Source organism: Notolepis coatsorum, assembly GCF_963971535.1.
Source record: "Notolepis coatsorum genome assembly, chromosome: 19".
In the NCBI taxonomy this organism is placed as follows: Eukaryota; Metazoa; Chordata; class Actinopteri; order Aulopiformes; family Paralepididae; genus Notolepis; species Notolepis coatsorum.
In genome coordinates, this window is record NC_140183.1 from 32,476,990 (window position 1) to 32,490,236 (window position 13,247).

General features: G+C 42.1%; 1 protein-coding gene across 1 annotated transcript in view; it reads left to right on the forward strand.

The window, feature by feature from the left end:
• Window positions 1–938: 938 nt before the first annotated feature.
• Window positions 939–13,247, forward strand: part of pogzb (pogo transposable element derived with ZNF domain b) — a gene marked incomplete at its 3' end in the record, with an annotated part of 65,950 nt that continues 53,641 nt past the window's right edge. Inside the window, exons 1-2 of the mRNA XM_084336599.1 lie at window positions 939–1,015; window positions 12,706–12,818. Of these exons, the coding sequence (XP_084192725.1) occupies window positions 12,707–12,818 (112 nt within the window). The 5' untranslated portion in view covers window positions 939–1,015; window position 12,706. The remainder of the gene's footprint in view (window positions 1,016–12,705; window positions 12,819–13,247) is intronic.

A 13,247-nucleotide genomic window follows, 5' to 3' on the forward strand; every position in this document is an offset into this window, starting at 1 on the left:
CCGGTACAAGAATCGAGTTCGTTGGTTGACTTTTTTTATTACATTGGATGCCATTTTGTCACAGGAGAGATTTGCCTCTAGGATGGAACCCAGGTAGGTAATTTCATCTTTCCTTGTGACAATATTGTCACCCACTGTAACTGAGAAGCCGTCGGTCTTGCTGAGTTTGTTATTTTAACCGAAGAGAATGGACTCTGTTTTGCCCATGTGTAATGATAGTTTGTTATCAGCGAGCCATATGCAGATTCTGCCTAGTTCCGAGCTGAGGGTTTTTTCAACCTGTAACTTGTTCTTGTCAGAGACCAGCAGGGCTGAGTCGTCCGCAAACAGGAACAAGTTGCAGTCACAAGCTGACGACATGTCATTTGTAATGTAATGTAATGTTGTAATAGTTGTTGTAATGGCACTGCATCTTTCCCTTCAAACATAACAACACAATGATCATAATGATGTGAAATTATGTTTGATACTTGGAACAATTAGCATTGTATTTTATTTACAGTCCAATTATAGGGAGGGACCCGTACTACGTCCTGTTCTAAAGCCAAGCCTGCCAATAAATAGAACAAGATGGCTGCAAGCTTTCAGGCTTTTTGTTTCTCTGGTTTTTAAGTCTCAGAGCACAAGCACTGATGATTTTACTTATGATATATGATTGAGTGTGGTTAATTAAGAACCTATTTAGTTATTAACGGGTTATGGACACTGGTGTACGGCTTTTAAACCAAACTATTTAGAAAACACGCAGCTTTGAGGGTAGGCTGGCCATTATTTCCCGAAATCTTGCCCCCGCCTTTCAGACACTTTGCATAAGTAAAAGCCAATCAGAAACCTGCTGGCGTAACGGAAATGACGTAGGTTTTATTTACACCAATGGAAGCCGGTGAAGAAAGGGGGAAAGTCTGCCCCTTGAAAGCACAGTGTGTGCATCGTATGGATTGGATTCTACCGCGCCAGCAACATTCTGGGGTATTATTCATTTCATTCACAAGACCACCGTTAGGTAATCGGAAGGGTAAGCACAATGTCTCCATATTATCATAATTTACCGTGTTACTTTTTTTGTGTTAATGTGTCAGTGTCACAGTATTTAGGAACATTGCACGCTGTGTGCAGGGAAACAACAGGCGCCAGCCCCCACAATCTACATTGATACAATGTTGCAATAAAATGACTAGGGACGATATTATCCTTTTTTTTTTAATTTATTTTCCTGCAGTCATTATGTCCTGATAAATACTAGCGTCAGGGAGGTAGCTGTATTGTTCTATGTCAGCTGCTGATACAAGCAGAGAACACACGCAAACATGGAGCTGCTGCTCCCGCCCACTAGTAGAAAGAACCACCCCCCTCACGAGTTGTGGGAGTGGAACCACCGCAGCTTTGCATCTGTACACTTTATCGGTGATCAAATGAACACACGAACCGTCTCTATAGTAGACTCGATTAAATAATAAGGTTGTTGTAAGTTATCAATGGACAGGGTACATTCTTTTATGTTCAAGTGTTCCTGGGAAATTCTAGTTTCACAGCCAGACTTTCTGTGTCTGCCGCAAACTGGCATTCAGTTAAAGCTGCCCCTTGTGCGTGATTACTAAAAGGTAGCCGCATTTCTGGCAGACTCTCTCTGATTGGCCGACGCCTGTTTCTACACCGGTTAAAGGGGAACTCCAACATTTTGGGAAATTAGCTTATTTAACATCTTCCCTGGAGTTAGACAAGAAGATACATACCTTTTTTGTCTCTGTGCGTGCATTTTAGCTTTGGGAATAGACGCTCCGTTAGCATAGCTTAGCTTCATCACTGGAAGTGAGGCAGGACAGTAGCCTTACAGTGCCTTACAGTGTATTGCAAGGTCTGACATTGACCAAACTTGATATGCATGACCTTGGTGGGCTCTAGGTCAACTCCTGAAAAGGGGGTCAATGTCAGACTTTGCAATCAAAAGTTAGGGGGCTAATAACCCTTGCCATAATTTCAGTGCGCCCCCTAACTTTTGATTGCAAGGTCTGACATTGACCCCCTTTTCAGGAGTTGACCTAGATCCCACCAAGGTCATGCATATCAAATTTGGTCAATGTCAGACCTTGCAATACACTGTAAGGCACTGTAAGGCTACTGTCCTGCCTCACTTCCAGTGATGAAGCTAAGCTATGCTAACGGAGCGTCTATTCCCAAAGCTAAAATGCACGCACAGAGACAAAAAAGGTATGTATCTTCTTGTCTAACTCCAGGGAAGATGTTAAATAAGCTAATTTCCCAAAATGTTGGAGTTCCCCTTTAAGCGTAGGCACTCTTCGAAGTTGGTTAAGGTTAGAGTTTGTCTTAGAGCGTGACGGCAAGTTCTTTCGACGGTTAAGCTTAGGTACTCTTTCGAAGTTGGTTAAGGTTGAGTTTGTCTTAGAGCATGGCGATAGAACGCCAGGTAGTTTGCAGGCTGTTTGGCGTGGAAATGGGCAAAGACACAGCTCGTCACGCTATTGGGTGCACATGTCACATGACCAGAAACGTCTGCCAGAAATGCGGCTACCTTTGGTACTAGGAACGCGCCCATTGTAGTTTTTTGTTTGTGTTTGGGGGTGGAGCATGACGACTACCTCCTGAAAACTGTAAATACAGTGTAACTATTCAGTGTCGGCGGGCAACTCAGATTCATACTTTAAGTTTGAAGTGCTTTATTAACAAAGAACATTAGAAATAAAACAAATTTAACGGCAAAACGTTTCTCCGTCCCTCAACCCTCTTCCACAGGCATGTTGGAACTATTTTATGGGAGGGGCTGCTATAAAAAATAATAATAATAACATATCAATAAGCTACTAATCACCACAATACTGCTCATCACTCAAGATGAGAGCAATATTAATAATAATACTGCTCATCACACCAGAGAACAAGATCAGAGCAATAATAATAATACTGCTCATCACACGGCCCGTTCCGCGTACCTGGCTAACTGAGTTAGCCGGATAATTTCCAGTATAGCTTGACTTAACCTGTTCCACCCCAGGTGAAAATCTGCATAAAATGTATACCTAGGTAAATGGAATATTGCTCCACTTCTACAAGGGCTATTTGCATATTCTTGGTATCTAGGAACATCTATGGACCTCAATGAATGTATTCTCAGTGTCAGAAATATTGTGTCTATTACTAGGCTTGCTTAAATTCTGATGAAACAAAGGAAAATATGAATTATGATTTTTCTTTTCATCTTTGACAGTGAATAAAACCATGATAATAATGACCAAACTTAAAGAACTGCCACTGGGCTAATTCAGTACCCTCTTGAGATCATGTGTACAAAAGATCTAAGGAAATTAATAAAGGGAAGATGATAAAATTGAAGGTTTTGTATATACAGTACTGAATTCTCCCATCCGGACCAATGCAATTTGAAATATTATTATAGAATATAGAATATATGCTTATACATTACCTTATTATAGCCAATTCGCACATTTATATATATATACATATAGTATCTTTCAAATGGCCGAGTTCAATTTGGATATAGTATCACCAGGCATGCGTAATAACATATACAGTTATTTAATGTAATCGACTGTACTTTTTTATTTCTCCCACAGTGTAATCATTCTGTAACTAATTTCAGATCTGATTCTTCCTACATGATTACAATAGTGTGGAGAAACTGACTGCGTTTCAATATTTGTCAAAAACGTTACCTTTTGTAGCTTATTATCGCGAATCATAAGAATTATTGATATGATTGCTTCAGAACGCCGAACTTTGAACGACCATAGCGGACCACAGGAAGTGTAGTTTGGTGAAATTTCAACACTGCCAGATAGCTAGCGAGGTCCTCTTGAAAATGGCCGCAAAAAGATTCCAATTCTGATCGTTCAACATTTTCATTTCCGCTTCCGGGTCAAGAAACGCGAGTTGAAAAAAAAACTTAAAATGATAAAAACTCACTTTTAACCTATTGCTAAACTATTGCCAACCTAACGTTTTACATTCTACATGTATTTGTGACATAGTAGTGATAATAATACTTGAAAACGTTTGATTTTAAAAAACGCAAATTTATTGCATCACTCATAAAAATATTAATATATGATAATAATGTCAAAAAGGGGTCGGTACCGACCCCGTGGGGGGGAACAGGTTAAGCCGGACCTTTCTGTTCCCCGAAGTCGGATTTTCTAAATCACCATGGTAACAGATCAGAAAGTTTGAACCTGGTCCGGAGCAGGGTTAAGTTCAGTTAGCTGGATGAACCATGACCACGCCCCCGCAAAGAAATGCCAGCTCGCTTCCTGAAATATTTCTCACAGTCTAGATCCCATTATACCATTCTGAATTATGTTTCTGTGCTTCGTTTTCCTAGAGGGGGCTTTTGAAATGTATAATAATAGAACTAAATGCTGATAATAAATCATATTCAGCCTATAGATTTACTTTGTCCTAAATAAAATAATGCACGTCATATACGGCGCTCGGAGTGCGATACACGCTGCATGTGGTTATTTTAATAACGGCGCATTGCAAATGTGATTTAATGAATGAAACCTATCGGCCGTTTGGCTCTGATTAGTTTCATATATTCTCCGCTGTAGATTTGCTTAACGGAGCGCCCGGATTGTGTTTCATTCAAGCATAAAATTGAAGTGTCTATGCGTGGATTGTGGTTTTTGTGGATTATGAATTACGAGGACTCTGAGGATTGTTGAATTGTATCATCACTCACACGTTATTGTGATATTGTAACTGGGATTAAAATGTCTGATGAGATGCGCTGTTTGACGGATTTGAGAAATTGAATGAGCCGTTGACGTCACATTAATGCATTTGAGAATAAAGAGATAAAACTTCATTCAAAAGAAAAATATTCGAAACACGGGTCTCTTGTCCATTGATGGATACACAATGAATATATCCCGTCTGGCACAGTGGTGCAACGGCTAGTGCTCACTCCTGTCAAGCAGGCGACCCGAGTTCGAGACCCCGCGTTTCCAATATAATTTTTTTGGAATATAATATTAATGATTATACGCAAAAGTAGCCTAGTTTTAAGTTAAAATATTATAAATCTACATGCATTGAGGATGTCATTCTTTATATAGCTCTCAACGTGCACCAAATTGAATTATTCCTACATTGCAAAAAGAAGAAAAAGACTAGAAGAAGGGGGATTCGAACGCGGGTCGTCCGCGTGAAAGACAAAACGACCAACCGTCACACCACAGTGCAGATAAGTAAAACATCCACCATACATCAATCAATGGATAAGAGAGCCGTATCCTTATTCTGAAACAGTTGAACTAATTATTTTCGCTAGCAAGATCTCATTTGATTATTCAATCCATAAACCTACTGCCAGCAGGCACATTTAAAGAAATATAATCTGATTGATTGGGGTAATGAGGGACTTAAAATTAGCCTATAGATTATGCATTTAACTTGTCGGCGAGGCTATTGAGCCGCCTGCAATCTGTTAATAAAGTTTTAAATCAATCAATCAATGCCGTTAGAAAATCAGGATTTATGCTATCGACACCTGCTGTCTTTTCAACTGAAGCGGCCGCGCGCACTGATCCTGAGTATCAAGTCTGGTTAGAGTTAACGAGACTGAATCAGCGTTCGAGGAACAGGAAAATCCCGGCTTCAAACATCGGGTTAATTGAATCTGGATAATGGGACTCTTGATCGACTTAGTTGAACCAGGTACGGGGAATAGGGCCCAGAGAGAACAAGATCAGAGCAATAATAATACTGCTCATCACACCAGAGAACAAGATCAGAGCAATAATAATAATACTGCTCATTGATTGATTGATTGAAAACTTTATTAACAGATTGCAGAATGGGTACAATACAGTACAGCTCAATACACACAATTGTTAAGGGGATGCAGACCAGAGAAAGACTTTCATCTTGTTTACATCAGGGTCCCCCATTTTCAATTCATCACAACATATATGACATACACGACATACAGATAGACAGTACTGCTACATCTATACATTTATGACATACCAGATTTACAAATACAGTACTGTTTGTGATACAAAAAGAGTCTAAAAAAGAGAGCAATAATAATAATACTCCTCATCACACCAGAGAACAAGATCAGAGCAATAATAATAATAATACTGCTCAGAGAGAACAAGATCAGAGCAATGCCCCTACTCTGCCTCTGATTGGCTATGACCCTCATTCCCTACTCTGCCTCCGATTGGCTCTGACTGAACAGGTGTCAACCCTATGAGTAGCTTCTAGGGTTGGGTACCGACCGAATTATGTCTGTACTACTGAGTGGCGATTCAAGTTAGATTAATCTGTGCCACATTTCGGTACCTAAAACCCGCCAAGTTATAAAATAATCCGAATTCCAATGACACGCAATTGTCATTTAATTATAGACACAGACCAGCGTGAGCAACGGATCAAATGTGTCTTAACATGCTTTGCATCCTCACCATTCCAGGTCTGATTCTCTCTCTCTTTCTGAAGGTATGCTTCTCTCCATCTCTCCCTCTTTCTCAAGGTCTGCTTCTCTCCATCTCTCCCTCTCTTTCTGAAGGTCTGCTTCTCTCCATCTCTGCCTCTCTTTCTGAAGGTCTGATTCTCTCCTCCATCTCTCTTTCTGAAGGTCTGATTCTCTCCATCTCTTTCTGAAGGTCTGCTTGACTGCTTCTCTCCATCTCCCCCTCTTTCTGAAGGTATGCTTATCTCCTCCACCTCTCATTCTGAAGGTATGTTTCTCTCCATCTTTCCCTCTCTTTCTGAAGGTATGTTTCTCTCCTCCATCTCTCCCTCTCATTCTGAAGGTATGTTCCTCTCCATCTCTCCCTCTCATTCTGAAGGTATGTTCCTCTCCTCCATCTCTCCCTCTCATTCTGAAGGTATGTTCCTCTCCTCCATCTCTCCCTCTCATTCTGAAGGTATGTTCCGCTCCTCCATCTCTCCCTCTCATTCTGAAGGTATGTTCCTCTCCTCCATCTCTCCCTCTCATTCTGAAGGTATGTTCCGCTCCTCCATCTCTCCCTCTCATTCTGAAGGTATGTTCCTCTCCCCCATCTCTCCCTCTCATTCTGAACGTATGTTCCTCTCCCCCATCTCTCCCTCTCATTCTGAACGTATGTTCCTCTCCCCCATCTCTCCATCTCATTCTGAAGGTCTGCTTCTCTTCATTCAGGGTTTGCATTCCAGTGTTCTCTATATCGCAGTGCACAACGTCCCACGCACAGGCGTAAGAGGAAAAGAGACTAGAGTTATTTTGTATGTTACAAGAAACTTAAGTTTAAGTCGAGCACTTTCATATATGTTATGTTTAAGTTTAAGTCAAGCACTTTGATATTAGGGATGTGCATGACTGACAAATAATTTTCAATAGTCAAAATGTCCAGTTTTAGTTAAATTCAGTTATTCTTTTTAATAATAGAATGGATAATTAAAATCAAAGGGTATTGCACATAAATAGGCACTTCAGATAATCCTTCAGAATGTTGATTGGCTCAGCTGACAATAAATCAAAATGACATCATTCACCATCATTGCCTATAATAACAGCATTGCATTGGCCTATCAACCGGTTTTAATAAATTAATTATAAAAAAATATTAAAAAAATACAAATAAAATAAATTATAAATAATTTTCTTTTTCTTTTTTCTCTACTCCGACATAAATTGAATGTGGAGACTGACACGACTTTGAAAATTCTAACTCATCCCTATTTGATATGTTATGTTGTCTGAAAGAGTGCAATACATGTTTTTATTGAAAAAATAAGAATCGTGATCTCAATTCTTAGGGAGAAAAATCGTGATTCACATTTTAGCAAGAATCGTGCAGCCCTAGTTCATATTAGAATTAATAGTGTTAGTAATTTATAAATATATATATGTCCTTGCCTCTGTCAGGACATGCCTCTTGAGTGAGGCCGAAATTGCACTGCGATATAGAGAACACTGGAATGCAAACCCTGAATGAAGAGAAGCAGACCTTCAGAATGAAAGGGAGAGATGGAGGAGAGAAACATACCTTCAGAAAGATGGAGAGAAGCGTACCTTCAGAAAGAGGGAGAGATGGAGATACGCGTACCTTCAGAATGAGAGGGATGGATGGAGGAGAGAAACATACCTTCAGAAAGAGAGAGAGATGGAGAGAAGCGTACCTTCAGGAAAGAGAGGGAGAGAAACATACCTTCAGAAAGAGATGGAGAGAAACATACCTTCAGAATGAGAGTGAGTGATGGAGAGAAGCGTACCTTCAGAAAGAGGGAGAGATGGAGAGAAACATACCTTCAGAGAGAGCGAGAGATGGAGAGAAACATACCTTCAGAGAGAGCGAGATATGGAGAGAAGCATACCTTCAGAAAGAGAGAGGGATGGAGAGAAACGGACCTTCAGAAAGAGCGAGATGTAGGAGAGAAGCATACATACCTTCAGAAAAAGAGAGATGGAGGAGAGAAGCATACCTTCAGAAAGAGAGAGAGATGGAGGAGAGAAGCATATACTTCAGAAAGAGAGGGATGGAGAGAAGCGTACCTTCAGAAAGAGATGGAGAGAAGCATACCTTCAGAAAGAGAGGGATGGAGGAGAGAATCAGACCTTCAGAAAGAGAGGGAGAAATAGAGAAACATACCTGTAATATCATATATTCCTGAATGTAACATCATATCTTCCTGAATGTAACATCATATCTTCCTGAATGTAATATCATGTACCCATACCCAACCCCCCCCACCCAACCTCCTCCAATGTACAGTTTCTACGTCAAATGTATATACTCCCTTTTCTTGACTCCTTCTGTATCACAAACAGTACTGTATTTGCAAATCTGGTATGTCATAAATGTATAGATGTAGCAGTACTGACTATCTATGTCATGTATGTCATATGTCCTGATGAATTGAAAATGGGGGACCCTGATGTAAACAAGACGAAAGTCTTTCTCTGGTCTGCATCCCCTTAACAATTGTGTGTATTGAGCTGTACTGTATTGTACCCATTCTGCAATCTGTTAATAAAGTTTTCAATCAATCAATCAATCAATCTTCCTGAATGTAATATCATATCTTCTTGACGCTGTTATTGTGGTTGTGGGTGATTTCAATAGCGCCAATCTGAGAAAGGTATTGCCGGACTTCTATCAGCATGTGACTTGTAACACCAGAGGCGGTAACATTTTAGACCACTGTTACTCACAATTCAAGGGTGGGTACAAGGCTCATTCTGCTAGTGGCTTCGGAAAATCTGATCATGCGGCCATCTTTCTTTCACCAAAATATGAACAAAGAATCAAGAGCACTCCGGTAGTCTCGCGAGAGGTGCAGAAATGGGATGTGGAGTCAGAGGAGACGCTACAGGCTGCGCTTGAGTGCACAGACTGGAGCGTGTTCCGTGACAACACATAACATTAATGACTACACAGAGACAGTGCTGGACTTTGTTCGTACTTTGGTGGAAGAAACAATCCCCACTACTATAATTAAAGTTTACCCAAATCAAAAGCCCTGGGTAGACAAATCCGTCCGTGGCAACATGAATGACCACAAGGTGGCGCGATACAACGCAAGGAGGACAGTAATAGAGGCAAAATGGCGCTACAGGGATAAAATTGGCTGACTCCAGAGCTATGTGGCAGGTAGAGCTGCCGCGATAACCGCATTACCGCGGTATCGCTGTTGCATCACGCTCACCGCAGAGTTAGGCTGAATACCGCGTCACCGCTGTTTTTTATCATAATAATAAAGTTGGCTTGCGGCTCTGCAGATACACCCTACTCGGTTCCAAGCGACCCTATTGGTCCAGCCTGGCTCTGCGGCTCTGCAGATACCCCCTACTCGACGCGTCACACTTTGTAGCCTCTGAACGAAAACAGAACGCCGCCATCTTTACTGCCTCGCTAAGGATGCATTTCATTCAGGATTTGTTTGCGACAGAACCAAGTGCAATAAACAAAAAAGAATGGATTCACTGTGTATTCTGCCTTATTTATTGATGAAACAAAACCGACATCAACCCAATTTACCACCGAGCGGAGAGTTTAGTGTCACAACAAGATCGCTGATGTGTTAAGTTTGTTGTTGTTATCCGATATACACGAGAGGTAACGTTAAACCCGGGTTTGCTTGGTAGAATACACAATGAGAGGTAACGTTAGCTTTGGCAGAATAGACGCAACGAGAGTCTGGTTAATGTTGTTATTGATTGATTGATTGAAACTGTGTTAAACTCTGGCTTGCTGCAAGCCCTCGGACATCTATGCCCACGGAGCTTTCAGTGTACACAAGCGAGCGGCGGCGGCCCCGCCTGCATCCCCATTCCCCAAACGGAGTAGTACCTGGCTGCAGTGGAAAAGGAACGAAGTACCAGGTGCCTAAAGCGGGCCGAGTCGAGTAGGTAATATGCAGTGGAAAAGCGCCATTAGACTAGAGGCAGGCTATAAGAGTAGACTAATAAAAAAAAAATTAAAATGCATTCAAACTTTTTTTTTTTTTTGTGCGCACTGTGCGGTAATTACCGCGGCGGTAGGAAATATTTCGCAAATTCGTGCGGTAAGGAAAATATCAATACCGCGGCAGCTCTAGTGGCAGGGCCTCAAAACTGAACAGTGACATCTCCTTAGCAAATGATATCAATACCTTCTATGCGAGGTTTGAGGCTGGTAATAACAACACCAGCCTACAAGCCACGGCAATGGGGGGGGGGGGGGGGGGTTTGCTGATGGAGACTCAGTGTTCAGGGTAACAGAGCATGAGGTGAGGTGGACCTTTAAAAAAGTGAATATCAGGAAGGCAGCAGGACCGGACGGCATCCCCAGCCGCGTCCTAAAAGTCTGTGCCGACCAACTGGCCCCGGTATTCACTGACATATTTAACCTGTCCTTAGAACAGGCTGTCATCCCCACCTGCCTGAAGAAGTCCACTATCATCCCTGTACCTAAAAAATCCAAGCCTGCTTGCCTCAACGACTACCGCCCTGTAGCTCTCACCTCCATAGCCATGAAGTGCTTTGAGAAGCTAGTAAAGGGCTACATCTGCTCCTCCCTCCCCATCAACCTGGACCACCTGCAATTTGCATACCGCCCCAACAGGTCCACGGAGGACGCCATAGCCCATGTGCTGCACACAGCAGCATCACACCTGGACAAGAGGAAGGGGAACTATGTGAGAATGCTATTCATCGACTACAGCTCGGCATTCAATACCATAGTCCCCTCCAAACTCATAGCCAAGCTCAGGGACCTGGGCTTGAACTATGACCTCTGCCAGTGGGTCTTGGACTTCCTGACGGGCAGACCCCAGGTGGTGAGAGCAGGCAACTGCACCTCCTCATCCATCACCCTCAACATAGGAGCCCCCCAGGGCTGTGTTCTGAGTCCCCTCCTCTACTCCCTGTACACACATGACTGTGTGGCTCAGCGGAGTAACAACACAATCATCAAATTTGCTGACGACACAGTAGTGGTGGGCCTGATCTCTGCAAACGATGAGAGGGCCTACCTGGAAGAGGTCAAGGTCTTGGCGGGATGGTGCCAGGAGAACAGCCTCTCCCTGAACGTCAGCAAAACAAAGGAGATGATTGTGGACTTTAGGAAGTCGGTGGTCAGGGACTACAGCCCCCTCAGCATCGACAGGGCACTGGTTGAGAGAGTGAACAGTTTTAAGTACCTCGGAGCCCACATATCCGAGGACTTGACATGGACCACACACATTGACAGTGTTGTGAAGAAGGCACGAGAAACGCCTCTACTTCCTCAGGCGCCTAAGGAAGTTCCAAGTCAGTCAGAAGATCCTTAAGAACTTCTACTCATGTACAATAGAGAGCATCCTGACTGGCAACATCACCTCCTGGTTTGGTAATAGCACTGCACAAGACCGAAGCAGACTACAGAGAGTGACACGTTCAGCCGAACGCACAATTGGAGGGGGGCTTCCCACCCTCCAGAACATTTACAACAAGCGGTGCAGGGGTAAGGCTAAGAGAATCATCAAGGACTCCAGCCACCCAAACAACTGCCTCTTTGAACTGCTGCGGTCAGGCAAGCGATACCGGAGTCTCAAGGCGAGCACAGAAAGACTCAGAAGAAGCTTCTATCCCCAGGCCATCAGGCTGCTCAACGAACAATAAACACTATGCAACAACCATCAAATGCACACAGCACACACATCCACACGCACACACTCACTTTAAACAAACAACACACTGCAGCACCCACTCTCCACACTTTAGATCACCTAAACACACTTTATATTTATTGGTAAAGGATTTGCACTACAACTCGTACACCTTACTGTAAATTGTACCTAAATTGGACATCCCATTTCTGCTTTGCACTATATTGTATTGTATATTAGTATATTGCATAGTATATTGTATGGTAACTCAGTTACTTCTATTCTGCATCGAACATTGTACATATGTCTATACTGAACACTGTGGCCTATTTTTACTTCTATTTTACATGCTATACTATTTTATTTCATACGTATCTTGTCTAGCACAGTCTCTGGAGCGTAACAGTAAGAAGAATTTTGTATAAAAGTATTCTGTACTTCTGTATGACAACTATTAAAGAAACTTGAAACTTGAATGTAATATCATGTCTTCCTGAATGTATTATCATATCTTCCTGAATGTAATATCATGTCTTCCTGAATGTAATATCATATCTTCCTGAATGTAACATCATATCTTCCTGAATGTAATATCATGTCTGTCTGCAGCAGGATGGAAACTGAGCTGTTCATGGAGTGTGAGGAGGAGGAGCTGGAGCCATGGCAGCAGGTTGATGATGAGGTCGATGAGGACGAGGACTTCATAGACCCCTACAGTGAACCTGGTGAGTAGAGGCACTGTTGATTAGATTAGATTGTACTTTATTGTCATTATATTTGCATACAACGAGATTTGGGACTCAAACTTAAGGTGCAGTAATAAAATCACACAAGTAATAAGAGAAACATAAAATAATATACAAGAACATAAAATATTATACAATAAGACGATGTTACAATCCTGTACAATATACAAAATAACAACAATATACAGAATAACAATACACAAATAACTATCACAGTGTCAGACGGTAGTGGGTGGGTATTGCACATCAGGATGTTGCACAGTGTGGGAGGAGGGGGAAAGGTGAATTATTAGTGCATGTTAGAGTTCAGGGTGGTGATAGCTCTGGGGAAGAAACTGTCTCTGAGCCTGTTTGTTCTGGCTCTGATGCACCTGTAACGCCTGCCCGATGGCAACAGGTCGAACAGGT